The sequence below is a fragment of the Entelurus aequoreus genome, linkage group LG09 (assembly GCF_033978785.1).
Source record: "Entelurus aequoreus isolate RoL-2023_Sb linkage group LG09, RoL_Eaeq_v1.1, whole genome shotgun sequence".
In the NCBI taxonomy this organism is placed as follows: Eukaryota; Metazoa; Chordata; class Actinopteri; order Syngnathiformes; family Syngnathidae; genus Entelurus; species Entelurus aequoreus.
This window is the reverse complement of record NC_084739.1, coordinates 74,499,715-74,527,563: the sequence shown is the minus strand read 5'-3', so window position 1 is coordinate 74,527,563 and position 27,849 is coordinate 74,499,715. Positions and strand designations below refer to the sequence as shown.

The following is a 27,849-nucleotide window of genomic DNA, read 5'->3' as shown; positions in this document are numbered from 1 at the left end:
TAAGGTGACGTGTCAGCTGACTTTAAGCGCCCTCTGGATTGGCTGCTGCTACTCCAATCAGCGCAGGTGCCAAATCAGCTGCTCCTGTTTTGGCTGGCGGCAGTATCGACCCACAATACTTTATTTTATTGTAAATCATCCACCTTGCAGTTAAAATAAGTAAACGGTAAGATGCAAAGACTTAAGTCAACATATTTGTAGTTAGAGCTCCGTACAGCGCTGGCAAATGGTGAACGGCACGACGTGCACTCTGAACTCCATTGTAAAAATGTGTGTTTCTACATTTGTTGTGCTCGTTCTATTTTATTTTATGCTTAAATCTACTATGTTCACATTGGTTAGGTTTGTACGTATATTGCCTTTAATTCGGCTATCATGGCGTCGTTTTTTTGACAATAAATTGGATTATATTACAGGTGTAATATTTGAATGATGTTAAATGAGTGCCTTTTGGCGGTTTCCACACACGTCTTTAATGGCGACCTGCCAACACGAGAATGCGGAACAGGAAGCGCTTAAAGTTTAACGGCTTTGTAAAAACACCGAGACAAATTCCAAGTTCATTGTGTTCTTCTTGGTGTTTTTGAAACTGCACCATTTTTTTTCTCCTCAGAATGTTCAACTAACTTAAAGTGTTTTGCCAAGAGGGTTAGTTGCGATATGTACATTTTAAGAATGTGCGTGTTCTATTTGTGGCCAAAGTAAAAGAAAGAAAACTATTTAAAAGGTTTTAAATCGAATTATTTTTTCAATTATTATGCAAATGGTCTTCAAAGTGCTTCAAATCTGATATTTTGGCATCAGATTCCGACCACATCAGGAGGTAGGGGAAGACCAGCGGAAGTAGAAACTTCATCACATCCGGTTTCGGTGTGCAAAGTTTACTGAACACGACCGATTTTTCGAAGTATTACTTGTCAATAGTGCGCAAATAATAGGCTATATGTTATAAATGAGCATTTATTTTGATTCTGAACAAATAGTGATTGTTGAAAGAAAGGAATTGACGCTGTGGCGCGTTTTCTTACATGTGAGTTGAAAAATAAAGCCAACGTAAATCCACGCTGATGTCCGTGTCTCCTCTACTTAAAAGCCATTAAACAGATTAAAACCCTCCCAAATATATTACAGTATAAACATCCATTCATACATTAAATTACTTTCACGTAAAAAAACACATTTTTTAAGGTGTTGCTACTTTTGTTTTATTTTGTAGTACTAGCAGCGACTTCCTCCCGGTCTACTTCTATCGTTTTCAATTGATCAAAGTGCGCACGCAAGTGACGTCGATGCCAAGGCAAAAAAAAAATTGATGTGCAGTGCAAACGTCGTTATTGGCGGGAGACGGCGCCTGGGATTCAAAAGACAATCCTTCACATTGTTTCTTTATTAGGAACAACAATTTTCTTCTATGTACAATAAAATATATTTGAATAATCGCTAACATTTACAGTACAGCTACACAATTTATAACTTTCATTTTCATAATCAAACATGTCAAAGTGATGCTTGCCTTGCTGGGTCAGAGGTCACCTGTGATGGACGGCTCCACAGGGAGGAGTTTGTGACCAGGACGAGACCCCAACACACACACACACACACACACACACATATTTTTGTGACTAAATGGAAGTTTTATTGGAGCAAAACTATTTGCAAATGCGTATCTCAATCCGATTCACGTGCCTATGTACATATTTGTGTGTCTGTATCTCAATCTGTGTGTGTAATCAGGTGTGTGTGTTTTAATTTGTGAGTCCGTATTTCCATTTATGTGTTTAAAGAAAAAAAAGTATGTCTGTCCGTATTTTGATTTGTGTGTGTGTGTAAAAAAAAAAGTGTGTCTGTAATCTGATTCACATGTCCGTGTACTAATTTGTGTGTCTGAATCTCAATGTGTGTGTATGTGTGTGTGTGTGTTTGTGTGTGTGTGTGTGTGTGTGTGTGTGTGTTTTATCAGGTCAGCGTGTGCTTGTCTTAACTTGTGTGCGTATTTCGATTTGTGTGTAAAAATAAATAAATCTCTGTCCGTGTTTTGATTTGTGTGTGTGGGAAAAAAAAAAGTGTGCGTCTGTAATACGATTCACGTGTCCGTGTACTAATTTGTGTGTCTGAATCTCAATTTGTGTGTGTGCTTTATCAGGCCAGCATGTGCGTGTTTTAACTTGTGTGCGTATTTCGATTTGTGTGTAATAAAAAAATCTCTGTCCGTGTTTTGATTTGTGTGTGTGGAAAAATAAATGTGTGCGTCTGTAATCCGATTCACGTGTCCGTGTACTAATTTGTGTGTCTGAATCTCAATTTGTGTGTGTGCTTTATCAGGCCTGTTAGTGTGTTTTAACTTGTGTCCGTATTTCAATTTGTGTGTATAAAAAAAAAAAAGCGTTTTGATTTTTGTGTGCGTGTGTGTGAAAAAAAAAATGTGTGCGTCTGTAATCCGATTCACGTGTCCCTGTACTAATTTGTGTGTCTGAATCTCAATCTGTGTGCGTGTTTTAATTTGTGTGTCCGTATTTTGATTTATGTGCGTAAAAAAAAACCTGTCTGCTTATCGATCTGTGTGTGTAAAAAAATATCTAATCCGATTCACGTGCCTGTGTACTAATTTGTGTCTACATCTCAATGTGTGTGAAATCAGATCCGCATGTGCGTGTTTTAAATTGTGTGTCCGTATTTCAATTTTTGTGTGTAAAAAAAAAATATATATATCTGTACATATTTTGATTTGTGTGTGTGGGAAAAAAATCTGTGCGTCTGTAATCCGATTCACGTGCCCGTGTACTAAATTGTGTGTATCTCAATCTGTGTTTTAACAGGTCCACGTGTGCGTGTTTTAATTTGTGTGTCCGTATTTCGATTTATGTACGTAACCAAAAACTGTCCCTATTTTGATCTTTGTGTAAAAAAAAAATCTGTGCGTGTGTAATCCGATTCAAATGTCTCTATACTAATTTGTGTCTGTATCTCAATCTGTGTGTGTAATCAGATCATGTGTGTGTTTTAATTTGTGTCTCCATATTCCGATTTATGTGTTTAAACACAAAAACCAGTCCGTCTGTATTTTGATCTGTGTGTGTCTGTGTTCAGATTGGTGTGAAGCAGGAACCCTGATTTGTTGTCTTTTTACACGTGGCTTTTGCGACACTTGACACTCGAGAAATACGAACAGACATTTTATTTTTTTTACACACAAATCGAAATACGGATACACAAAAATTAAAACACGCACACACGGATCTGATTACACACACTCGGATTGAGATACAGACACACAAATTAAAACATGCACAAGCAGATCTGATTACACACACATGTATTAACGTGCACAGATCTGATTACACAGATTGAGATACAGACACACACATTAAAACACTCACATGCGGATCTGATTACACACATATTGAGATACAGACACACTAATTAAAACATGCACACATGGATCTGAATGCACACACACATTTTGACATAGACACACAAATGAGTACACAAACACGTAAATCGGATTACAGACACACAGATTGAGGTACACTTTTTCAAATAGTTTTACTACAATAATACTTCCATATAAAAGCTTAAAGTGACAAAAAGACCCATCACTAACTTGAAAACAACTTTGTGTGTCCTTGCGTGTGCGTGAATGTGTGTGTGTGTGTGTGTGTGTGTGTGCGCTCCTGTGGCCTACAAATTAAAAAAAAGTTGTTTCATGTCAGTTTATTGTGAGAAAAGACTCTTAATGTTGTGTTTATTTACAGTGTGTGTGCGCGTGTTTGTGTGTGTGTCTATAGTGGGCGGGGCTCTCAGCCGGCCGCCTCCTCGCCCTCCTCCACGTTGTTGGACTTGCCCAAAGTCTTGACCTTCGCCAGACAATCCATCAGCGTTTCCTTGACGCTTTTCTCCAGCAGCCAGCCCTCGCTCTCACACTCGGGGTTCTCCGGGTCCGCCATGGTCTCCAGGGCCGTGCTCAGGTACTTCAGGCCCGCCATGTCCACCGACTGCAACACACACACACACACACGCACGCACACATCAGTACTTATCAGACGCTGAGGAAATTTAAGTCTTAAAAGTTTTTTTTTTTTTTTAAAGTATGACTTATTATTAACACTTTTATGAGTGGGACCTTTTTGGGTCCCCAAGAATTTGAATGGGATTTTTTTGAACTGTCAAAGCTCAAAAAATTATAATGAATCAAAATCAATGTTTTTTATGAGCTATTGACCTATTTAAGTCTCCAATTACTTCACATCAAATATTCCACTTTAAAACATTTTTGGGGAAATATTTCAAAGTTACCTTTGCAAAAATGGCATAAAAATGTAAATAATAAAAACTTGTCATTGACGGATAGATCTGAAGTTAATCTTGAAATTTAAGTGTTGAAGGTAAAAAAAAATAAAAAAGTGACTTATTTTTAACACTTTTATGAGTGGGACCCTTTTGGGTCCCCAATAATTTTAATGGGATTTTTTTTTAACTGTCATAGCTCAAAAAATAATAATGAATCAAAATCAATGTTGTTATGAATGATTGATCTATTCAAGGATCCAATTACTTCACATAAAATATTCCACTTTAAAAATATTTTTTTGGGAAAATATTTCAAAGTTACCTTTGACAAAAAGTGCATAAAAATGTAAATAATAAAAACATGTCATTGACGTGAGGATTTGAAGTTAATCTAGAAATGTAAGTGTTGAAAGTAAAAAAAAATATATAAAAAAGTATGACTTATTTTTAACTCTTTTATGAGTGGGACCCTTCTGGGTCCCCAATAATTTTAATGGGATTTTTTTTTAAACTGTCATAGCTCAAAAAAAAAATGAATCAGGACAAGCGGTAGAGGATGGATGGATGGAAAATCAATGTTGTTATGAATGATTGATCTATTCAAGAATCCAATTACTTCACAATAAATATTCAACTTGAAAATATTTTTTGGGGAAAATATTTCAAAGTTACCTTTGACAAAAAGTGCATAAAAATTTAAATAATAAAAACTTGTAATTGACGTGAGGATCTGAAGTTAATCTTGAAATTTAAGTTGAAAGTAAGTAAAATAAAAAATAAAAAAGTGACTTATTTTTAACACTTTTATGAGTGGGACCCTTTTGGGTCCCCAATAATTTTAATCAGATTTTTTTAAATTGTCAAAGCTCAAAAAATAATAATGAATCAAAATCAATGTATGGAATTATTGCTCTTTGCAAGGATCCAATTACTTCACATCAAATATTTCACTCTAAAATATTTTTGGAAAAATATTACAAAGTTACCTTTGACAAAAAGGGCATAAAAATGTAAATAATAAAAACTTGTAATTGACGGATAGATCTGAAGTTAATCTTGAAATTTAAGTGTTGAAAGTAAAAAAAATAAAAGTTACTTATTTTTAACACTTTTATAAATGGGACCATTTTGGGTCCCCAATAATTTTAATCAGATTTTAAATTGTCAAAGCTAAAAAAATAATAATGAATCAAAATCAATGTTATGAATTATTAATCTTTGCAAGGATCCAATTACTTCACATCAAATATTTCACTTTAAAATATTTTTGGAAAAATATTACAAAGTTACCTTTGACAAAAAGGGCATAAAAATGTAAATAATAAATACTTGTCATTGACGGATAGTTCTGAAGTTAATCTATAAATGCAAATGTTGAAAGTAAAAAAAAATTAAAAAGTGACTTATTTTTAACACTTTTATGAGTCGGACCCTTTGGGGCCCCCAATAATTTTAACTGAACTAAAAAACTAAAAATGTAAATAATAAATACTTGTAATTGACGTGAGGATCTAAAGTTAATCTTGAAATGTAAGTGTTGAAAGTAAAAAAAAAAAAAAAAAAGGAAAAGTTACTTATTTTTAAAACTTTTATGAATGGGAGAGTCCCATTCATCACTGTCAAAGCTAAAAATAAAAAAAAAAAGAATCAAAATCATTTAAAAAAGATAAAATAATTATTGACCTATTAAAGGCTCCAATTACTTCACATCATATATTTCACTTTTTTTCTTTGACAAAAAGGGCATAAAACAAACAAACAAAAACAAATGCCAAAAATGTTTATAAAAACTCATAGTTGACAGATCTGAAGTTGATCTACAGACTTAATTGTTGAAGTAAAAAAAAAAAAAAAGACTTATTTTTAATAATTTTATGAGTGGGACCCATTTGGATCCCCAATAAAGTTTTTTTTTTTTTTTTTAACTATCATTGATAAAAATGTAAAAAAAATACATAAAATCAATGTTGTTATAAATGGACTTATTTAAGGCTCCAATTACTTCACATCAAACATTCCACTTTGAAATATTTTTTGGGGAAAAAATTGCACATTTTGTGTTTTTGCCAGGTTCTCAATCGTATATTTCAATTTTGGAGGGGGGGGGGGGCGTGAAAAAATGATGTCCCCCAAAAGGAGGGGGTGGGCATGACAAAAAAATACTAGAGAAGCGTTGGCTTACATCATCACAGCACTGACTTGTGTTGTTACGAGTTCATGGATCCCAGTTTTTCAAAAAGGTCGAGAAAAGAAGGAAAGGATATCGGCCAATCAGAGCCCCGTCTGACAACGGGGGGGCGGAGCTTGTCAACGAGTTCTGAGCGATTGAGTTCAGGATGTGACGCCTAAATCCGCCGCTGTCCTCGCTTGTTTTTTTGACCCACATCTGATCTTCCCAGAATGCAACTTGGCAAGGGAAGTGGGATTAACCTTCTAGAATAGTCTCTGATCCTCAGTGAGCTTCCTAACACGTTTCTCTTTTCCCCATACTAAGCTGACCTTCTTGCTCGCTAACGCAGTGCTTCGAATTACTTTCTCTCACGGCCCCCCTTGCGGACAGAATTGTTTTCACGCCCTCCCCTGAAATTAATTAATATTGTTGTTGTTTTTTATATGTATGTGTCAAGATAGTTCTTTATTGACACTAAAGATGCTATTATGCCATTGCTTCTCACGCCCCCCCCAACACTTTTTTTCCGGCACTGCTCACAGTTAAATTTTCTAGGGGACATAATTTTTTCACGCCTCCCTGAAATGAATTAATTTATTTATTTACCTATTGTTATGTGTCAAGATATACACTATTACACGATTACCCCCCTGCACCAACACATATCACGGCACTGCTCTCACTTACATTTTTCTAGAGGACAGAATTTTCTCACGCCCCCCCAAAGTGAATGTTTATTTATCTATTGTTATGTGTCAAGATATACACTATTAGGCTATTGCTTCTCACAGCCCCCCAATGCATTTCACGGCACTGCTCACAGTTAAATTTTCTAGGCGACCAAATTTTTTCACGCCCCCCCTGAAGTGCTTAATTATTTATTTATCTATCTTTATGCGTCAATATATATGCTATGCCTCTCACAGCCCCTCTCACACATATCACGGCACCCCTCACAGTTAATTTTTTTCTCGGGAACATTCTTTTTTCACGCCCCCCTTAAGTGAATGTCTATTTATTTATTTTATCTATCGTTACCAACCACACATCACGACGCTGCTCTGTTACATTTTTCTAGGGCACAGAATTTTCTCACGCCCCCCCAAAGTGAATGTTTATTTATCTATGTGTCAAGGCTATTGTCTCTCACAGCCCTCCTCACACATTTTACGGCACCCCACACAGTTAAAATGTTTTCTAGGGAACATACATTTTTTCACCCCCCCCCCCCCCCCCCTTGAAATTAATGTTTATTTATTTATCTATCGTTATGCGTCAAGATATACACTATTACACTATTACATCTCCCCAACGCATATCACGGCTCTGCTCTCCATTCAATTTTTCTATGGGACATCATTTTTCACGTCCCCTCTGAAGTGAATGCTTATTTATTTATCTATCGTTATGGGTCATGCTATTACGCTATTGCCTCTCACGGCCCCCCTTCACACATATCACGGTGCCGCTCACAGTAAAAAAAATTCTGGGGAACATAATTTTTTCACGCCCCCCTGAAGTGAATGTTTATTTATCTATTGTAATACAACAAGTTATAAACTATTACGCTTTTGCTTCTCACGCTCCCCCCACACATATCACGGCGCTGCTCACAGTTACATTTTTCTAGGGATATAATTTTTGTCACGCCCCCCCCCCCAAAGTGAATGTTTATTTATCTATCTGTATGTGTCAAGATACCTGTATATGTTGGTGCCTCTCAAGTCCCCCCCACACATACCACGGCGCTGCTCAAAGTAACATTTTTCTAAGGACAGAATTTTTTCACGCCCCCCCATACACTTTGGGGGGGCCAAAGTGAATGTTTATTTATCTATCTGTATGTGTCAAGATACCTGTATATGTTGGTGCCTCTCAAGTCCCCCCCACACATACCACGGCGCTGCTCAAAGTAAAATTTTTCTAAGGACAGAATTTTTTCACGCCCCCCCCAAAGTGATTGTTTATTTATTTATATATCTGTATGTGTCAAGATATACGTTAGTGCCTCTCACACCCCCATTCACATCGTGGCGCAGCTCACACTTACATTTTCTAGGGACAGAATTTTTTCACGCCCCCCAAAGTGAATGTTTATTTATTTATCTATATGTATGTGTCAAGATATATGTTGGTGCCTCTCAAGTCCCCCCACACATATCACGGCGCTGCTCAAAGTGACATTTTTCTAGGGACAGAATTTTTTCACGCCCCTCAAAGTGAATGCTTATTTATTTATCTATCTGTCAATATATACGTTAGTGGCTCTCACGGCCCTCACACACACACATTACACAGCGCCGCTCAGTTACACTTTCTGGGGACAGAATTTTTTCAACTGGCCTCTGAAGTGAATGCTTATTTATTCATCTATCTATATGTGTCAAGATATATGCTATTATGCTATTGCCTCTCACGCTCCCCCTCCACTAATCACGCCCCACTGTTTGAGGAGCCTTGCGCTAACGAGTGATTGGTCTATTTATCAAACGCCCGTCCCGTGTTCGATGCTGATTGGACGTAGGCCGCCTACCTCCAGGATGATGGTGGCGATGACGACGGCGCCGATGGAGGTCATCAGGCCGCTGTAGTAGGAGAAGAGGGACTCGCGGCAGCCCCTGGTCCAGATGTTGAGGTCCTCGGTGCGGTGGTCGTAGTCGTAGTGGGCGGAGTTATTGGTCACGTGATGCTGGATGCACGGCCGAGGGGAGCCGGGGTTGCAGCAGCTGAATGGGACACTGTCCATGAGGAACTTCCCCTCCACGTTACTGAGGACGCGGCTGCCGGCAACAAGACCACAAGAAGACCAGTTTTACACCAGGCGGTGAGAAAAGCATGAGAAAGTCCAATGACATCAGTTTACATGAGACAAAGTCAAAATTCCTGATGAGACTTTTAGCGTGGGACCTGATATGAGACTCACAGTCAGAGCTGCATGAGACTGAGACTTGGATTCAGACTTGACATGAGACTGGAAGTGAGTGAGACCTGTGACACTTGAGACTGGACTTCAGACTTGAGCTATGATACAATACATTAGGCAAGATTTAGCATGAGCTTTAGCATGAGACAGGATGTTTATTATGAGACCTGAGGTTTAGCATGAGGCATGAGGTTATGTTTAGCATTGAAAAGGATGTTTAGCATGAGACTTGAGATTTAGCATGAGGCATGAGGTTTAGCATGAGCCATTAGGTTTAGCCTGAGATATGAGGTTATGTTTAGCAATACAATTATGTTTAGCTTGAGGCATGAGGTTTAGCATGAGCCATGAGGTCTAGCCTGAGATATGATGTTTAGCATGAGACTTGTGGTTTAGCATGAAACATGATGTTTAGCATGAGAAATGAGATTGATCATGAGACATGAGGTTTAGCATGTGGCGTGAGATTTAGCATGAGACATGAGGTTCAGCATGAGACATATAGACATGTTTGGCGTGTGACATGAGATTTAGCATGAGACATATAGACATAATCTTTAGCATGACACTTGAGGTTTACCACAAGAAATTAGATTTAGCATGAGACATGAGGTTTAGCATAAGACACATAGACATGATGTTTAGCATGAGACGTGATGTTTAGTACGACATGTGATGTTTAGCATGAGAGTTTATGTTTAGCATGAGACATTTAGATCTGATGTTTAGCATGAGACATATAGACATGATGACTTGAGGTTTACCTTGAAAAAACAGATTTAGCATGAGACAGGTTTAGCATGCAACATCAGATTTAGCATGAGACATGAGGTTTAGCATGAGACATAGACATGATGTTTAGCATGTGACATGAGATTCAGCATGAGGCTTGAGATTTACCACGAGGAACTAGATTTAACATGAGACATGAGGTTTAGGATGCGACATGAGATTTAGCATGAGACATGATGTTTAGCATGAGACATGGGATTTAGCATGAGACATATAGACATGACATTTAGCATGAGACGTGACGTTTAGCATGAGACAGACGTGATGTTTAGCATGAGACATATAGACATGATGTTTAGCATTAGAAATGAGGTTTATCATGTGACATGAGATTTAACATGAGACATATAGACATGATGTTTTTGGCATGGGACATGAGGTTTATTCATGTGACATGAAATTTAACATGAGACATATAGACATGTTCAGCATGAGCCTTGAGGTTTAGCATGCGATTTGAGGTTTACCATAAGAAATTATGTTTAGCATGAGACATGACATTTAGCATGATGCATGAGATTTAGCATGAGACATAGACATGATGTTTAGCAAGAGACGTGATGTTGAGCATGAGAGATTATATTTAGCATTAGACATGATACTTATCATGAGACTTGAGGTTTTGCATAAGACTTGAGGTTTAGCATGAGCTACAATATTAAGCATGAGACATGATCTTTAGCATGAGAAATTAGGTTTAGCGTGAGACATTAGGTTAAGCATGAGACATGAGGTTTAGCATGAGACATGATATTAAGCATGAGACATGAGGTTTAGCATGAGACATGGGGTTTAGCATGACACACAATATTAAGCATGAGACTTGAGGTTTAGCATGAGACACGGTATGAGAAATGAGGTTTACCATGAGACATATTAAGCATGAGACAGGGTGTTTAGCATGAGACACGATACTAAGCATGAGACATGAGGTTTAGCATGAGACACGATATGAGACATGAGGTTTAGCATGAGAGATTATGTTTAGCATTAGACATGATACTTATCATGAGACTTGAGGTTTAGCATAAGACTTGAGGTTTAGCATGAGCTACAATATTAAGCATGAGACATGATCTTTAGCATGAGAAATTAGGTTTAGCGTGAGACATTAGGTTAAGCATGAGACATGAGGTTTAGCATGAGACTTGAGGTTTAGCATGAGACATGATATTAAGCATGAGACATGAGGTTTAGCATGAGACATATTAAGCTAGAGACAGGGTGTTTAGCATGAGACACGATATTAAGCATGAGACTTGAGGTTTAGCATGAGACACAGTATGAGACATGAGGTTTAGCATGAGACATATTAAGCTAGAGACAGGGTGTTTAGCATGAGACACGATACTAAGCATGAGACATGAGGTTTAGCATGAGACATGGGGTTTAGCATGACACACGATATTAAGCATGAGACTGGAGGTTTAGCATGAGACACAGTATGAGACATGAGATTTAGCATGAGACATATTAACCTAGAGACAGGGTGTTTAGCATGAGACACGATACTAAGCATGAGACAAGAGGTTTAGCATGAGACATATTAAGCTAGAGACAGGGTGTTTAGCATGAGACACGATACTAAGCATGAGACATGAGGTTTAGCATGAGACATGGGGTTTAGCATGACACACGATATTAAGCATGAGACTTGAGGTTTAGCATGAGACACAGTATGAGACATGAGGTTTAGCATGAGACATATTAAGCTAGAGGCAGGGTGTTTAGCATGAGACACGATACTAAGCATGAGACGTGAGGTTTAGCATGAGACATATTAAGCTAGAGACAGGGTGTTTAGCATGAGACACGATACTAAGCATGAGACACGAGGTTTAGCATGAGACACGATATGAGACATGAGGATTAGCATGAGACACGATATGAGACATGAGGTTTAGCATGAGAGATTATGTTTAGCATTAGACATGATACTTATCATGAGACTTGGGGTTTAGCATAAGACTTGAGGTTTAGCATGAGCTACAATATTAAGCATGAGACATGATCTTTAGCATGAGAAATTAGGTTTAGCGTGAGACATTAGGTTAAGCATGAGACATGAGGTTTAGCATGAGACTTGAGGTTTAGCATGAGACATGATATTAAGCATGAGACATGAGGTTTAGCATGAGACATATTAAGCTAGAGACAGGGTGTTTAGCATGAGACACGATATTAAGCATGAGACTTGAGGTTTAGCATGAGACACAGTATGAGACATGAGGTTTAGCATGAGACATATTAAGCTAGAGACAGGGTGTTTAGCATGAGACACGATACTAAGCATGAGACATGAGGTTTAGCATGAGACATGGGGTTTAGCATGACACACGATATTAAGCATGAGACTGGAGGTTTAGCATGAGACACAGTATGAGACATGAGATTTAGCATGAGACATATTAACCTAGAGACAGGGTGTTTAGCATGAGACACAGTATGAGACATGAGGTTTAGCATGAGACATATTAAGCTAGAGACAGGGTGTTTAGCATGAGACACGATACTAAGCATGAGACATGAGGTTTAGCATGAGACTTGAGGTTTAGCATGAGACATATGAGGGATGAGGTGCGTGAGGCGCGTTCTGACGTCATTGACCATGTCAGGTCAGGGAAGATCGCATCGTGTGAGATTAGAGACTTAGGAGAACTTTCACCCTCCTAATTCCTTCCTCATCCTCCACTGGCCTCCTTCTCATGAGCTCCCTCATGTATTTACCAGGTGGGGCTCAAAGCTCAAAGCTCACGATGGCGTTCGCATCACGCCATGAGACAACAGGTGACATTTCTAGAGGACGTGAGACTCACTCTTTGACCTCCTCGTTGCTCATGTCCAGGTAGCGGTTGCTGATCCACTGGACTTCGAACCAGTCCCTGAAGTTGTTGTTGCCGCAGCAGCGGAACTCCATCTGGGTCAAGTCCAGAGTCCGCTTCATGAAGCAGCGGCCCGGCGTGTCGGTGTCCTTGTAGAAGCGGATGCTGTTCTTCAGGCCCTCGGACAGCGTCAGGTAGACGGCGAACTGCATGAGGAAGCAGAGCAGCGCCGCCAGCAGCAGCAGCACGTTGAAGCCGCAGCAGAGCAGCAGGAAGGTTCTCAGCATGGGTTTCCACTTGGAGAACTTGACGGGGTCCAGAGAGTCGTGGCACACTTTGCCCCCGAAGGCGTTGAGGCCGCAGGCCATCAGCCCGACCAGGATGAGCAGGTTGGGCACCAGGTGGCTCTCCTCGTTGTCCATCAGCTCGCTTCTCTTGCGCAGCTCCACCTTGAAGAAGAGGCCCAGGCTGAAGATGAGGACGCTCACGATGACGGAGAACCAGTAGAGCATCCACAGACCCTGCGCCAGCTTCACCCGCTTCTGCAGGGTGAACTTCACCGGCATGAACGGCATCTCGGCAACACGACGATCCAAAGGTTAGAAGACGTGGGGGGGGGGGGGGGCTTCCTCGGAGAACGCAGCGGCTTCACAGTGAGATCCGGGTGCGAGCGGCCAAAAGCGGTCCGGCTTTAAGATCCATGGCGCCACGCCGCACCTCAGGACAGTCCATGCTGGCCGGGGCCTCGCTGGCCTCCCATCGCAGTCGCCGCTCCCGGGTGGTCTCCGAAGTCTGCGGGCTGCCGGTCAGAGCGCTGGACGGAACTCCAATGGATCCCAAACTCGTCATCGCAAGCTCAAAAGCCTGATCCAATTAACACGGAACAGCTAATCGCCGCTAATCAGGCTTAGCGCTAATTGGCTTCCTGGAGGGGCGGGGCCTGTCATTACCTGGTATGACATTCCAATAAAATGTATATCATGAGCACAGGTGGGTAGTAACTCCCTTTACTCTAGTAACTTTTTACATCGTTGGGGAGACATCGGTCACATGACTCTTCTTGATCAATCCAACATAAGCGCGAGTGACCTTTGACTCCAGCTCACCAATCAAGCAGCGCCTGGCAGTCACATGACCGCTCGACGCAAAAAGTGTCATAACTCTTCAATGTTTACTTACAAAGTATGTAATCGATATCATCGTGTTGGTCACTAAAAATGTTCACCACAATTCCAACTAAAGAAAACATGTTTGACACCGATTGACGTCAAATCCAACGGTGCCATGTTACGGTACCTGGGTGACGTGCGGTTGCCCACTCCAGCAGCACTGAGAGCGGACTCAGCCAAATTAACTCTCTTGTTGGCGTTTCAATTTTCAATGCCAACATAGAAATTGACTCAAAAAAACACTCGATGTTCAGTAAAGGCCATTTTAATGTGACATGAAAGTCAGAGTTGGAACTGAATGAGATTTAAATTGAGAGCTGGATGAGACTGAAACTTGACATGAAAGTTGAAATGAGATTGAGAGTTGACATGATACTCAAAGTTGGAGCTAAATGAGTCTGATTTGGACATCAGACTCAAAGTGAGAGCTGAATGAGATTTGACAATTGACATGAAAGTTGAAATGAGATTGAGTCTTGACATGAGACTCAAAGTGAAAGCTGAATGAGATTGAAAATTGACATGAAAGTTGAAATGAGATTGAGTCTTGAAATGAGACTGACTCAAAGTGAGAGCTTAATGAGATTGACAATTGACATGAAAGTTGAAATGAGATTGAGAGTTGACATGAGACAAAGTTGGAGCTAAATGAGTCAGATTTGACATGAGACTCAAAGTGAGAGCTGAATATGATTGATCATTTACATAAAAGATGAAATGAGTTTGAGTATTGACATGAGACTCAACATTGGAGCTGAATGAGATTGACAATTGACATGAAAGTTGAAATGAGATTGAGTCTTGACATGAGACTCAAAGTGAGAGCTGAATGAGATTTGACAATTGACATGAAAGTTGAAATGAGATTGAGTCTTGACATGAGACTCAAAGTGAAAGCTGAATGAGATTGGCAATTTACATGAATGTTGAAATGAGATTAGTTGGCATGAGACAAAGTTGGAGCCAAACTAGTCTGATTTGACATGAAACTCAAAATGAGAGCAGAATGCGATTGACAATTGACATGAAATTTTAAATGAGATTGAGTCTTGACGTGAGACTCAAAGTAAAAGCTGAATGAGATTGACAATTGACATGAATGTTGAAATGGGATTTGTTGACATGAGACAAAGTTGGAGCTAAATGAGTCTGATTTGACATGAGACTCAAAATGAGAGCTGAATGCGATTGACAATTGACATGACATTTTAAATGAGATTGAGTCTTAACATGAGACTCAAAGTGAGAGCTGAATGAGATTTGACAATTGACATGATAGTTAAAATGAGATGGAGTCTTGACATGAGACTCAAAGTGAGAGCTGAATGAGATTTGACAATTGACATGATAGTTGAAATGAGATTGAGTCTTGACATGAGACTCAAAGTGAAAGCTGAATGAGATTGGAAATTGACATGAAATTTGAAATGAGATTGAGTCTTGACATGACTCAAAGTGAAAGCTGAATGAGATTGGCAATTGACATGAACGTTGAAATGAGATTAGTTGACATGAGACAAAGTTGGAGCTAAATGAGTCTGATTTGACATGAGACTCAAAATGAGAGCTGAATGCGATTGACAATTGACATGACATTTTAAATGAGATTGAGTCTTGACATGAGACTCAAAGTGAGAGCTGAATGAGATTGACAATTGACATGAAAGTTAAAATGAGATTGAGTAATAAAAACACAATTCAATCTCCATACATGCAGAAACGTCTCATTATGCTATTGGCTAAGTTTTATATTCATAAATGCAAGTTTCTCAGCACCCGACCTGTTTTTTGGGGCGGCATAGCTCGGTTGGTAGGGTGGCCGTGCCAGCAACTTGAGGGATCCGGGTTCGATCCCCGCTTCCGGCATCCAATTCACTGCCGTTGTGCCCTTGGGCAAGACACTTCACCCACCTGCTCCCAGTGCCACCTACACTGGTTTAAATGTAACTTAGATAATGGCTTTCACTATGTAAAAGCGCTTTGAGTCAAAAGCGCTTTATAAATATAATTCACTTCACACTTCACTTTTGTGCCTTTAAAAAAGAATAGAATAGAATGAACTTTGCTGTCATTATATTTGCATATAACGAGATTAAGGACTCCAATTTAAGGTGCGGTAGTGGAAACTAATATGGAATAAAAATAAATCACACAAGAAGTAATAAAGATAAAAAAATAAGAATTGAAATAAACAGACTACTATCCAATAAAAACAATAAGCAATCCTGTACAGTATGCAAAACAATATACAAAATACTGTACAATATACAGAACAAAACAAGAGTACCGGAGTAATAAAGTAATAACAATCAGTGTCGGATGTATTGCACTCGAAGGGTAATATTGCACAGTAGGGTATTAGGGTAGGATATTGTATAGGGGTGAATTATTTATTACAAGTTTATTACACGAATGATAAATTTTACTTTAAAATGCTTTCCACCTCTAACAACCAAAAAGCTGTGAAAACTATGATGCTGTGTTCCAAATTTGGATTATTTACAGAATTTGTGTGAGCCTATGGCTTTTCATTTTGTTACATATATATATCTTGCATTCTATTTTAGTCACTTTATTGAGTTTACAACCCCCTGGCGCTGTTTCTGTACTTGTTGTGATTATTATTATTTCTTTGCTTGTATGTAAATGTTGCATATTATAAATAAAGGTTTATAAAAATTAAAATCTAACAACAAAAAACATGCAGAAACGTGTCGGACACTCCCATCCGCCAGGGGGCGGTAGTTCACCAACAGCACTTTGCTGGCCACCACGAACTACCAAGCGAAGGGAGACAAAAGTAGTGTTCCTATCAACAACTTTTGCCTTTGTTAATGTATTTTGTTGACATTTACACCTTTTTTTTTTTAGCCTGACCGGTTTAATCGTCCGCTTCCGTGATGACACAATAGTCTTTGTGAGAGATATTCGTCCTTTAGCTCAAACTTGACGCACTTCCACACGTTTTTGTGACACTGCCCTTTCTTCAACTTTTGAGTCGTAATTAAGGACTTCGAAAAAAGACTTCATCCGCCATCTTGACGCAACGAGGTAAACTCGCATCTTGTTTTCGTTAAAAAATATATTTTCTTTAAACGGATAGAATGAAGGATTTGTTTGACAAGTGACGACATTTTATTGTTTAAGTCGTTCATTCGCGGATGCTCGCTAGCTAGCTCGTCCAACGCTAGCAGTTTCCGGTGAGATGACAACATAGCACAGCTCGGTTGGTAGGGCGGCCGTGCCAGCAACTTGAGGGTTCTGGGTTCGATCCCCGCTTCTGCCATCCGAGTCACTGCTGCTGTGTCGTCGGGCAAGACACTTCACCCACCTGCTCCCGGTGCCACCCACTATGTAAAGCGCGTTGAGTCACTAGAGAAAAGCGCTATATAAATATAATTCACTAAAAAAAAGATCCGCTTGATTAATAACCATTTTGTAAATGTTTTTAAATAATTTCTCACACATACAACAATATTCGTTTAATCATTTCGATCTCCAATACATTTTAACTGTTGACAGACAGTATTTTTAGGAAAGATAACGTGTCATTGTGTTGTATGTTTGTTTGTTACAGATGTATTACTACCGCTATGACAATGCGGAAGTCAGCTGCTGCTACAAATACCTTATGTTCAGCTACAATATCATCTTTTGGGTAAGTTTTTTTTTTTTTAACAAGCTTCTTTAGGTGTGCTGTCCGAGGTTGTTGCCTAACAGAAGTGTTGTCACAACATCCTGTGTGGTTTAGGAGGCAGGAAGTGAGACAAATCACTGCGAAATATACCAATGACTTACCAGCATGATGGTTGCTTGTTAAAGGGGTCATATCATGATTATTTTTCTATTTTTAAAACACTTCCTTTTCTTCCACTTAACATGTATTTATGTTTTTTTTTGTCAAAATTGTGCATAGATTTTGCTGTAAAGACCAATCTTCAAGCCACTTTCTGGCAGCCTCTTAAAATGGTTTGTTTTGAGAGGCAGAGTTGTTATATGCAAATGAACCCCACCTTACCACGCCCCCTCACCCTGACTGATTGATTGAAACTTTTATTAGTAGATTGCACAGTTCAGTACATATTCCGTACAATTGACCACTAAATGGTAACACCCGAATAAGTTTTTCAACAATTTGTACCATTAATCAATTTATGGTACAAATATATGCTATGAGCATAATACAGTCATCAAGTAGATTGCACAGTTCAGTACATATTCCGTACAATTGACCACTAAATGGTAACACCCGAATAAGTTTTTCAACAATTTGTACCATTAATCAATTCATGGTACAAATATATGCTATCAGCATAATACAGTCGTCACACAAGTTAATCATCAGAGTATATACCGTATTTTTTGGACTACAAATCGCAGTTTTTTTCATAGTATGGCCGGTCTCCAGTGCGACTTATATATCTTTTTTTCCTTCTTTATTATGCATTTTCGGCAGGTGCGACTTATACTCCGGTGCGACTTATACTCCGAAAAATACGGTACATTGAATTATTTACATTATTTACAATCCGGGGGGTGGGATGAGGAGGGTTTGGTTGATAACAGCATACTTCAGTCATCAACAATTGCATCATCAGAGAAATGGGCATTGAAACAGTGTAGATCTGACTTGGTAGGATATGTACAGCGAGCAGATAACATAGTGAGTTCAGAAAGCATAAGAACAAGTATAGACATTAGAAATACATTTGATTATTTACATTTGGTTATTTACAATCCGGGGAGGTGGGATGTGGAAGGGGGAGGGTGTTAGTCAAGGGTTGAAGTTGCCTGGAGGTGTTGTTTTAGTGCGGGTTTGAAGGAGGATAGAGAGGCACTTTCTTTTACACCTGTTGGGTGTGCATTCCATATTGATGTGGCACAGAAGGAGAATGAGTTTAGACCTTCGTTAGATCGGAATCTGGGTTTAACGTGGTTTGTGGAACTCCCCCTGGTGTTGTGGTTATGGCGGTCATTTACGTTAAAGAAGTAGTTTGACATGTACTTCGGTATCAGGGAGGTGTAGCGGATTTTATAGACTAGGCTCAGTGCAAGTTGTTTTACTCTGTCCTCCACCCTGAGCCAGCCCACTTTGGAGAAGTGGGTTGGAGAATGAATGAAGGGCCCGGCAGCCATGATTGCTTGCCCGGTGACGGCCACCAGCCGTCTGTTTTAAGTGACTTTCACCACAACACAACATCTCAGTCCCCGTTTACACTAAGCCGGATAAGGATATCCAGGGTAAATCCCACCTAACCTTATCCGTGCCCACGCACAACAATGCCACCGTTTAATACTCCCTCCCCCTCCGTCCGCCGGCGCAACGTTACCTAATACACATGCGTGGAAAATGCGCACGTCATAGTCACCTCCAGTGTTGCTTTGTGTGCAAGTTCTTAAATATAACTTATCTGAACAATATCCAGTGTTGTGGTATTTCAATTAACTGGAATTAGGGCTGGGCGATATGGCTTTTTATTAATATCTCAATATTTTTAGGCCATGTCACGATACACGATATATATCTGGATATTTTGCCTTAGCTTTGAATGAACACTTGATGCATATAATCACAGCACTATGATGATTCTATGTGTCTACATTAAAACATTATTCTCCATACTGCATTAATATATGCTTATTTTAAACTTTCATGCAAAGAGGGAAATCACAACTAAGTCAATTTACCAAAAGTGTATTTATTAAACAGTTATTAAGCAGTGGCACAAACATTCATGTCATTTCAAAACAGAGTGCAAGATTGTCAGAGACATTTTAAAACAAGCTATGAGTGCACTTTTGTGCATGATGTCACTAAGATGACATATCAAAACAACACTGAATTAAAGTCTACTTTTTGTACAGAACGCCACTACAACAGTTTAAAACAAATCAAGTGCACTTTTGTGCATGATGTCACACAAGATATTTCAATTACTGTCAAATAAAAATGAGCTGCATAATAGGAATTCAAATAGTGTATGTCCTTCGCTATGTGGTAGGTTCCTGCGGACGTTATCTCCTGCTGTTGACTATTTTTTTCATACGGTGTTGATGTGGAAATGGTTGCTTGGGCATTTTGTTGGTGTGGCACCGAACGAAGATGTTGACATGCAGAGTTTCAAGCACTCCTTATTCTCTAGCGGGTGACTTTTCACATGATGCTACATTAGCAGTGATGCTACTTTTTGTAGCAACGCTTTTGCCGCATAATTGTTCAACATCTTCCCGCTTGAAGCCAAACCACCGCCAGACGATAGACCCCGTGCTGTTTTTCTTGGGAATGAATTCTTCCTTCATTTGTTCTGAAATTCGCACCTTCTCTCTCTCGTAGTACCACTCGCACCGCACCGTTAGCATCACAGCTAACGTTACCATGTCGCTACCTGTCTGCTCCGTTGGAGCGTGTGACGTTGCACAAGTGACAGTATGTGACGTATGTAAGAAGGTGCGCTTGTTTTAAGTCTGTGAGAAGGAGAGACAAGAAAGTGGGAAACGCATGCAGTGTAATGCCCGCAGCTAAAAGCAACTGTGTGAGGACGTGTACTCGAATATCACGATATAGTCATTTTCTATATCGCACATAGACAAACCCGCGATATATCGAGTATATCGATATATCGCCCAGCTCTAACTGGAATCCAGTGTGCTGTGGGGCCCTATTGTAGTGAATCACACCTGAGCCATCATAAATTAATCAAATCTTTAATAAACATGTGAAAGTACACAATGTGAAAAAGAACATTTTACAACAATCAATCTCGGGATGTAGATATCTGGTCAGGACTAGGGCTGCGAATCTTTGGGTGTCCCACGATTCGATTCAATATCGATTCTTGGTGTCACGATTCGATTATAAATCGATTTTTTTCGATTCAACGCGATTCTCGATTCAAAAACAATATTTTCCCGATTCAAAACAATTCTCTATTCATTCAATACATAGAATTTCAGCAGGATCTACCCCAGTCTGCTGACATGCAAGCAGAGTAGTAGATTTTTGTAAAAAGCTTTTATAATTGTAAATTACAATGTTTTATCAACTGATTGCAATAATGTAAATTTGTTAACTATAAAATGAACCAAAAATATGACTTATTTTGTCTTTGTGAAAATATTGGACACAGTGTGTTGTCAAGCTTATGAGATGCGATGCAAATGTAAGCCACTGTGACACTATTGTTCTTTTTTTTATTTTTTTAAAATGTCTAATGATAATGTCAATGAGGGATTTTTAATCACTGTTATGTTGGAATTGTAGCTAATATTGATACTGTTGTTGATAATATTAATTTTTGTTTCACTACTTTTGGATTGTTCTGTGTCATGTTTGTGTCTCCTCAATTGTTCTGTTTATTGCTGTTCTGAGTGTTGCTGGGTCGGGTTTGGTTTTGGAATTGGATTGCATTGTTATGGTATTGCTGTGTATTGTTTTGTTGGATTGATTAATAAAAATAGAAAAATAAAAAAAATCGATTTTGAAAAGTGAGAATCGATACTGAATCGTACAATGTGAGAATGGCGATTTGAATTTGAATCGATTTTTTTCCCACACCCCTAGTCAGGACCCTCCTCACTCTTTTGCCTTCACCTTCATTGTCCATTCGCTTTTGGTGACTTTGTATACTCTGGACCTAGACCTTGAGTCTGTGACATACATGGCGGACAATAACTGGTACAGTCTGCTTTGCCAGTCCAACTGCATTCGCCGTTTTTCGTAGTCTTCCCTCGACAGCCAGGTAATACAAAGCACACCCTGCCTTTTTATCACATCCACGGGAGCTCGCATTCTCGTCGTCTCTCCTTCGACAAATGGACAAAGTTTTCCGCTAAGTAGAATCACAGCTGACCTGGACATTCGAAAGTGTTGTATCTGAAATAGCTGCAATCGCTTTCTCTTAAGGTGTTCATGTGTGATTTCCACAAGCGTCTTCCATCCATCCTTCCATTTTCTACTGGTTTTCCCTAGCGTCTTATAGTCTGTAATTTACGGTAACTTTTGTGTCAAAAAAGTTTTCATATTAACACCATATGACTTTTACACTTAAACACTTGCTACTCATTTGGAAAGTTTTTGTTTTCTACCGAGTGCATGTACCGGTACACTTCTACTGTGCGTGCGCGCTGTGCGCAGATTGACAAATACTTTTTAAAGTGTGACCCCAGCGTGACCCCTGACCTTGTGTGTGTGTGTGTGTTGCAGCTAGCAGGAGTGATCTTCATTGCCGTGGGCTTTTGGGCGTGGAGCGAAAAGGTGCAGTGATTGACATTGTCATCGCACTCCCAAATCTCACAGCAGGTTCTGTCCGTCACAGGGAATCCTTCTGGATCTGACTCAGGTGACCAGGCTGCACGGCTTTGACCCGGTCTGGCTGGTCCTGGTGGTGGGCGCGGTCACCTTCATCCTGGGCTTTGCGGGCTGCGTGGGCGCTCTGAGGGAGAACATCTGCTTGCTCAAGTTTGTGCGTACAAAAAAAAGCGCCCTCGTCCACTTCCTCGCCGACGTCGCCTGACATTTCTGTCGTCCCCCTCCCCCGCCCCCTCCCAGTTTTCCGGCGTGATCGGCTTCATCTTCGTCTTGGAGCTGGTGGCCGCCGTGCTGGCGGTGCTTTTTCAGAGTCAGCTGCGAGAGTGGCTCAACGACTTCTTCCTGGCAAACGTCAAAGCGTACCGAGACGACATCGACCTGCAGAACCTCATCGACTCACTGCAGAGGATGGTAACGCACGGACGCCTTTTTGCTTTGCCAGCGGCTCGTCGATAACACCAGCACGCTTGTTTTGTGTGACAGAACCACTGCTGTGGCGCTCAGGAACCCAACGACTGGAACCTCAACGTCTATTTCAGCTGCAACAAATCTAATCCCAGCACAGAGAGCTGCGGCGTTCCCTTCTCCTGCTGCATCGCCGACCCTGCAGTGAGTTGCACCCTCTTGATTAAGGATCCCCCCATCTGGTGCTTTCAGAGCCAATACCGGTACCGATTATCAGTAGTCAAGGAGGCCGATAACAGATATTCGTATTTGATAATATACTTCAAGTTATTTAAAAATGAATAGTACACAGTGCATCTGCTTCACTTTTTCCATATTTTGCTATGTTACAGCCTTATTCCAAAATGGAATACATTAGTTTTTGTCCTCTAAATTCTACACACAATACCCCATAATGACTACGTGACTGATATTTATTTCAAGTTATACACTACCGTTCAAAAGTTTGGGGTCACATTGAAATGTCCTTATTTTTGAAGGAAAAGCACTACTTTTCAATGAAGATAACTTTAAACTAGTCTTAACTTTAAAGAAATACACTCTATACATTGCTAATGTGGTAAATGACTATTCTAGCTGCAAATGTCTGGTTTTTGGTGCAATATCTACATAGGTGTATAGAGGCCCATTTTCAGCAACTATCACTCCAGTGTTCTAATGGTACAATGTGTTTGCTCATTGGCTCAGAAGGCTAATTGATGATTAGAAAACCCTTGTGCAATCATGTTCACACATCGGAAAACAGTTTAGCTCGTTACAGAAGCTACAAAACTGACCTTCCTTTGAGCAGATTGAGTTTCTGGAGCATCACATTTGTGGGGTCAATTAAACGCTCAAAATGGCCAGAAAAAGAGAACTTTCATCTGAAACTCGACAGTCTATTCTTGTTCTTAGAAATGAAGGCTATTCCACAAAATTGTTTGGGTGACCCCAAACTTTTGAACGGTAGTGTATATTCTTTAACCTGAATAGTATACAGTGCATCTGGAAAGTATTCACAGCGCTTCACTTTTTCCACCTTTTGTTATGTTACAGCCTTATTCCAAAGTGGAATACATACATTTTTGTCCTCAAAATTCTACACACAATAAATACCCCATAATGACTATGTGACTGATATTTGGAGCCGATATTCTTAAACCTGAATAGTATACAGTGCATCCGGAAAGTATTCACAGCCTTTCACTTTTTCCACCTTTTGTTATGTTACAGCCTTATTCCAAAATTAGACACACGTCATAAAGGTTTTTGATGTGTTTTTCTGCTAAATTAAACACAACATAAAACATGTCGCTACTGGTCCCACCTTTCCTAAAAAAATGATGTTCAAAAAACAACTTGAAGCCTTGTCCAGCTGTTTATTGACAAACAGATCGAGAAATTATTCACATCACTTCACTTTTTGTTATTTTACAGCCTTATTAAAAAATGGAATTAATTCATTTTTGTCCTCAAAATTCTACACACAATACCCCATAATGTCAAATGTTTTTTTGCGGAAATTGTAGGTATTTATTGAAAGTAAACTAAGAAATTACATGAACATAAGCAAAGTTTTTGCTCAATATTTTGTTGATGCACCTTTAGCAGCAATAAAAGTCTCAAATCCATGGGGAGTACGATGCCACAAGCTTGGCTCATCTATCTTTGGGCAGTTTGGCCCATTCCTCCTTCCAGCATCTCTCAAGCTCCATCAGGTTGGATGGGAAGCATTGGTTTTCATCCAGGATGTATATTGTAGCGTCCCGGAAGAGTTAGTGCTGCAAGGGGTTCTGGGTATTTGTTCTGTTGTGTTTATGTTGTGTTACGGTGCGGATGTTCTCCCGAAATGTGTTTGTCATTCTTGTTTGGTGTGGGTTCACAGTGTGGCGCATATTTGTAACAGTGTTAAAGTTGTTTATACCCACACCCTCAGTGTGACCTGTATGGCTGTTGACCAAGTATGCCTTGCATTCACTTGTGTGTAAAAAAACGTAAATATTATGTGATTGGGCCGGCACGCAAAGGCAGTGCCTTTTAGGTTTATTGGCGCTCTGTACTTCTCCCTACGTCCGTGTACACAGCGGCGTTTGAAAAAGTCATACATTTTACTTTTTGAAACCGATACCGATAATTTCCGATATCACATTTTAAAGCCTTTATCGGCCGATAATATTGGCAGTCCGATATTATCGGACATTTCTAATCACAATAACTCATTTACTCCATTTTTATACAATCTTATAGCACTTTATGGATTTAATACATTGTAAGGTTTTCTCGTGAAATATTGCCAACATTTAAATAAAACCAATTCCGGGCTCCTTCACGTATATTATAGTTGAGACCTTTTTCAAGATGGCTGACATTTCTTCCTGGATGTTACAGAATGTATGAGCTGCTGCCTGCTCTTCACTTATAGAATTATCTCATATTCCTCATCCTTCCGTTTGCGTTATTTGATTGAATCACGGAACATGAAACTGGTGGCACTCTTTAAATGAGCCCACGAGTGTCGAGCGACTCCTTGGCAGTTGCGAAATCAAACAAACAGCGCAACCAGGAAGATGTCAGCAAAGAAGGACAAAAACTGGATTTCTCAGGGGGGGGGAAATGGAAGTTTTGGCAGGTAGACAGAGGAAACGTGCTGCAGGCAAGCGGCAGAGAAAGCAGACCGGAGAAGAATTCTCACAAGAACTCAAATAAATGTGATGTCAGATGTCAGAATTGATCATGAGAGTATTATTTATTACCGTATTTTTCGGAGTATAAGTCGCTCCGGAGTATAAGTCGCTCCGACCGAAAATGCATAATAAAGAAGGAAAAAAACATTTTAAAAAAACTGGCTTTTATTTGATAAAAGCCAACACCAAGAATAGACATTTGAAAGGCAATTTCAAATAAATAAAGAATAGTGAACAACAGGCTGAATAAGTGTACGTTATATGAGGCATAAATAACCAACTGAGAACGTGCCTGGTATGTTAACGTAACATATGGTAAGAGTCATTCAAATAACTATAACATATAGAACATGCTATACGTTTACCAAACAATCTGTCACTCCTAATCGCTAAATCCCATGAAATTTTATACGTCTAGTCTCTTACGTGAATGAGCTAAATAATATTGACATTTTACAATAATGTGTTAATCATTTCACACATAAGTCGCTCCTGAGTAAAGTCGCACCCCCGGCCAAACTATGAAAAAAACTGCGACTTATAGTCCGAAAAATTCGGTAAATGTTTTTATTTTAATTTTTTTTTTTTTTATTAAATCAACATAAAAAACACAAGATACACTTACAATTAGTGCACCAACCCAAAAAACCTTTCATCCCCCATTTACACTCCTTCACACAAAAGGGTTGTTTCTTTCTGTTATTTAAATTTCTGGTTCCTACAATATAGAACAATACAGTCTGCAAGGGATACAGTCCTTGAAGCACACATGAATATGTGTGCTGCTGCTCCACTAACATTTTCATTCATTACTATTTTTTATGTAATTGTTTTTGCATTGTTTTACTTTCTTTTTTTATTCAAGAAAATGTTTTTTATTTATTTATCTTATTTTATTTTATTTTATTTTGAAAAAAAGGACCTTATCTTCACCAGACTAGGTTGTGAATGAAATTAGATTGTTTAAAGGGTTCTTAAAACCAGGTCCAGTCCAGATTATGTTCGGCTCAGCAACACACACCTTCATTTATGGACACTGAAAATTAATAATCTTAGATGTTTGATAACATTTTGGCTCCAGCAATAAGGGAACTTTACTCAAGCAGGGCAAAATATAATTGTATTTAAATACTGGTGTCATATGTGTATGTTTTTAAAAAAAAGGCCAAATGGCAAATATCCACGCCTATAATCTGTCAATCTCTACTCCGAATATAACGATAAAAAAACTGCTGATGCACCTAACTTTCATTTGGACCTCACTAATGTGTGTCTGTACGTGTCCCAGGAGTCTGTGGTGAACACTCAGTGCGGCTACGGCGTGCGAAGAAATGAGGTGAGGCGCCACACTTCCTGTTTACGTCACCTGTGTGGCTGACATGCAAACTGAGGTGTGTCTGTGGTGGTGTTGTTTAAAGAGCACTTGGGCGGAGCACATCTACGTGAAGGGCTGCATGGCGGCGCTGGAGGACTGGTTACCCAGGAACCTGTACACGGTGGCCTCGGTCTTCGTCGTCATCTCTCTGCTGCAGGTGCAGACCAACACGAAGGTTGCGGCTTCCGTGCGGCGTGTGTGCGTTACCGCCTGTGTCTCCTCCTTTCAGATGGTGGGCATCTACTTGGCCAAGACGCTCATCTCTGACATCCAGAAGGTGCGGATCTCGTACTGAGCCCGGCGGGGAGCCGAGGGCGTCAGCCGTTTCTTCTTCCTGGGACTCACTCTGGAATGGTCTCTCAGCTTGGCGTGGATGCGGTTGCTACGGCGACGGACTACCGCAACGAGGTTGCCTTAGCGCCGTAGCGCTTCTCCTCTGCAGACTTAAAAAACCTTGGTATTTTTTGACTTTTTTTTTTTCTTCAAAAAATGGTTACGTCACAGACTGAAGTCATGTGACCAAGTGATGTATCTTAGTTCTAAAGACAGGCTGGAAGCGGCAGGGGTCATGTGACCCATTCTTTAGTTGTTTTTACACTGGATTCCTTAACTTCCACTTCCTAGTTACTGAGCGTTGAATAAATGTGCAAGTATTAAAAGTATTACACAAAGTTTTTATATTCACAGGTTGCTTATTAAACTTATTTTCTAGGCAGTCCTTGTGATGTTTTTAAACAAATATGAAAGTTAGCCAAAATGCTAATTAATTCTTTGGACAAGTGGACTGTTGACCCCAGGAAACATGCTTTATCAGTATCACACTTATTTTCTTTCAGGCACTTTAAATCTTTTGAGAGTTTTTATTAAGGGCCACA

General features: G+C 39.6%; 2 protein-coding genes across 4 annotated transcripts; one reads left to right on the top strand and one right to left on the bottom strand.

The window, feature by feature from the left end:
• The first annotated feature begins 33 nt into the window (after positions 1-33).
• tspan14 (tetraspanin 14) lies at positions 34-27,689 on the top strand. 3 transcript variants are annotated; one of them, XM_062059339.1, is made up of 10 exons: positions 34-166; positions 3,786-3,965; positions 17,741-17,821; positions 22,367-22,417; positions 22,479-22,625; positions 22,712-22,882; positions 22,955-23,080; positions 26,888-26,935; positions 27,018-27,131; positions 27,204-27,689. In XM_062059339.1, exons 3-10 carry the CDS (start codon positions 17,741-17,743, stop codon positions 27,267-27,269), a joined length of 804 nt encoding a protein of 267 aa, XP_061915323.1. In that variant the 5' UTR covers positions 34-166; positions 3,786-3,965; the 3' UTR covers positions 27,270-27,689. The 3 variants fall into 3 exon arrangements, with proteins under 3 accessions (XP_061915323.1, XP_061915321.1, XP_061915324.1); XM_062059337.1 differs by lacking the exons at positions 34-166; positions 3,786-3,965 and adding an exon at positions 16,853-17,214; XM_062059340.1 differs by lacking the exons at positions 34-166; positions 3,786-3,965 and adding an exon at positions 17,352-17,517.
• prph2b (peripherin 2b (retinal degeneration, slow)) lies at positions 2,012-13,824 on the bottom strand. The gene is made up of 3 exons (XM_062059336.1): positions 12,989-13,824; positions 8,991-9,237; positions 2,012-3,992 (listed from the first exon to the last, which is right to left on the bottom strand). The coding sequence occupies exons 1-3, from the start codon at positions 13,567-13,569 to the stop codon at positions 3,798-3,800; spliced, it is 1,023 nt and encodes a 340-aa protein (XP_061915320.1). The 5' UTR covers positions 13,570-13,824; the 3' UTR covers positions 2,012-3,797.
• Positions 27,690-27,849: the final 160 nt, after the last annotated feature.

Coding starts and splice junctions, on each gene's coding strand:
- prph2b (XM_062059336.1), bottom strand. CDS start 13,569: ATGCCGTTCATGCCGGTGAAGTTCACCCTGCAGAAGCGGGTGAAGCTG. Junction 9,238..12,988: donor AGCAACGAGGAGGTCAAAGA/GTGAGTCTCACG, acceptor TGTTGCCGGCAG/CCGCGTCCTCAGTAACGTGG. Junction 3,993..8,990: donor TCGCCACCATCATCCTGGAG/GTAGGCGGCCTA, acceptor TGTGTGTTGCAG/TCGGTGGACATGGCGGGCCT.
- tspan14 (XM_062059339.1), top strand. CDS start 17,741: ATGTATTACTACCGCTATGACAATGCGGAAGTCAGCTGCTGCTACAAA. Junction 17,822..22,366: donor GCTACAATATCATCTTTTGG/GTAAGTTTTTTT, acceptor TGTGTGTTGCAG/CTAGCAGGAGTGATCTTCAT. Junction 22,626..22,711: donor ACATCTGCTTGCTCAAGTTT/GTGCGTACAAAA, acceptor GCCCCCTCCCAG/TTTTCCGGCGTGATCGGCTT.